General features: G+C 77.9%; 1 protein-coding gene across 1 annotated transcript in view; it reads right to left on the bottom strand.

Annotated features, from left to right (window-relative positions):
* The window catches only part of MBD2 (methyl-CpG binding domain protein 2), an 80,519-nt gene extending 80,217 nt beyond the window's left edge, over positions 1-302 (bottom strand). The window contains exon 1 of the mRNA XM_044681544.1: positions 5-302. Coding sequence (XP_044537479.1) covers positions 5-302 — 298 coding nt within the window. The remainder of the gene's footprint in view (positions 1-4) is intronic.
* Positions 303-620: the final 318 nt, after the last annotated feature.

The following is a 620-nucleotide window of genomic DNA, read 5'->3' as shown; positions in this document are numbered from 1 at the left end:
CGGCCCCGTCCCCGACCCCGTCCCCGGCCACGGCCCCGACCCCGGCCACGGCCACAGACGCCGCTGCCGCCGCCGGCGCCCCGGCCCGCCTGCTTCCACCGCCCCCGGCCGCGGCCGGAGCCGGCGGCGCCGCCGCCCCGAGCGACTTCCCTACGCACGCCGCTCACCGGGGACGGGGCGAGCGCGCTGCCCTGACCCCCCTGCTCTATGGCGGAGCCGCCGCCAGCGCCGCTGCCGCCCGCCGCGCTCTCCCCCTCCTCCTGCTCCGGGCAGCAGCGGCCTCCCCCCGGGTGCGCGCGCATCCAGCCCCCTCCCCAGCCGGCGCTGCGCTTCTTCCGTAACCGAGCCCTTGGAATCCCGGAGACCCGCCCCGCCCGCGGCGCGGCGCGCGAGAGACGCGCGCGAGCATCATAGAGCGGGCGCGCACCAGAGCGGCCCTCCCGCCCGGGGCGTGGCCGAGGCCACCGCCTCTCAGGTCCTCCAAGCGCCCTGGACGGCCATGTTGCTCCGCCCCCTCGTAGCCCCTCCCTTCGCCTCTCCCTCTCCTACTCACCCCACCTCTCTACCGGGCGCGTGCCCGACTGAGTTGGGGGAGGGGCGGCCGTAATTTATACAGAGAG

Source organism: Gracilinanus agilis, chromosome 1 (assembly GCF_016433145.1).
Source record: "Gracilinanus agilis isolate LMUSP501 chromosome 1, AgileGrace, whole genome shotgun sequence".
NCBI classification, from domain to species: domain Eukaryota; kingdom Metazoa; phylum Chordata; class Mammalia; order Didelphimorphia; family Didelphidae; genus Gracilinanus; species Gracilinanus agilis.
Note: the sequence above shows the minus strand (reverse complement) of the source record. Positions and strands in the feature narration are given on the sequence as shown.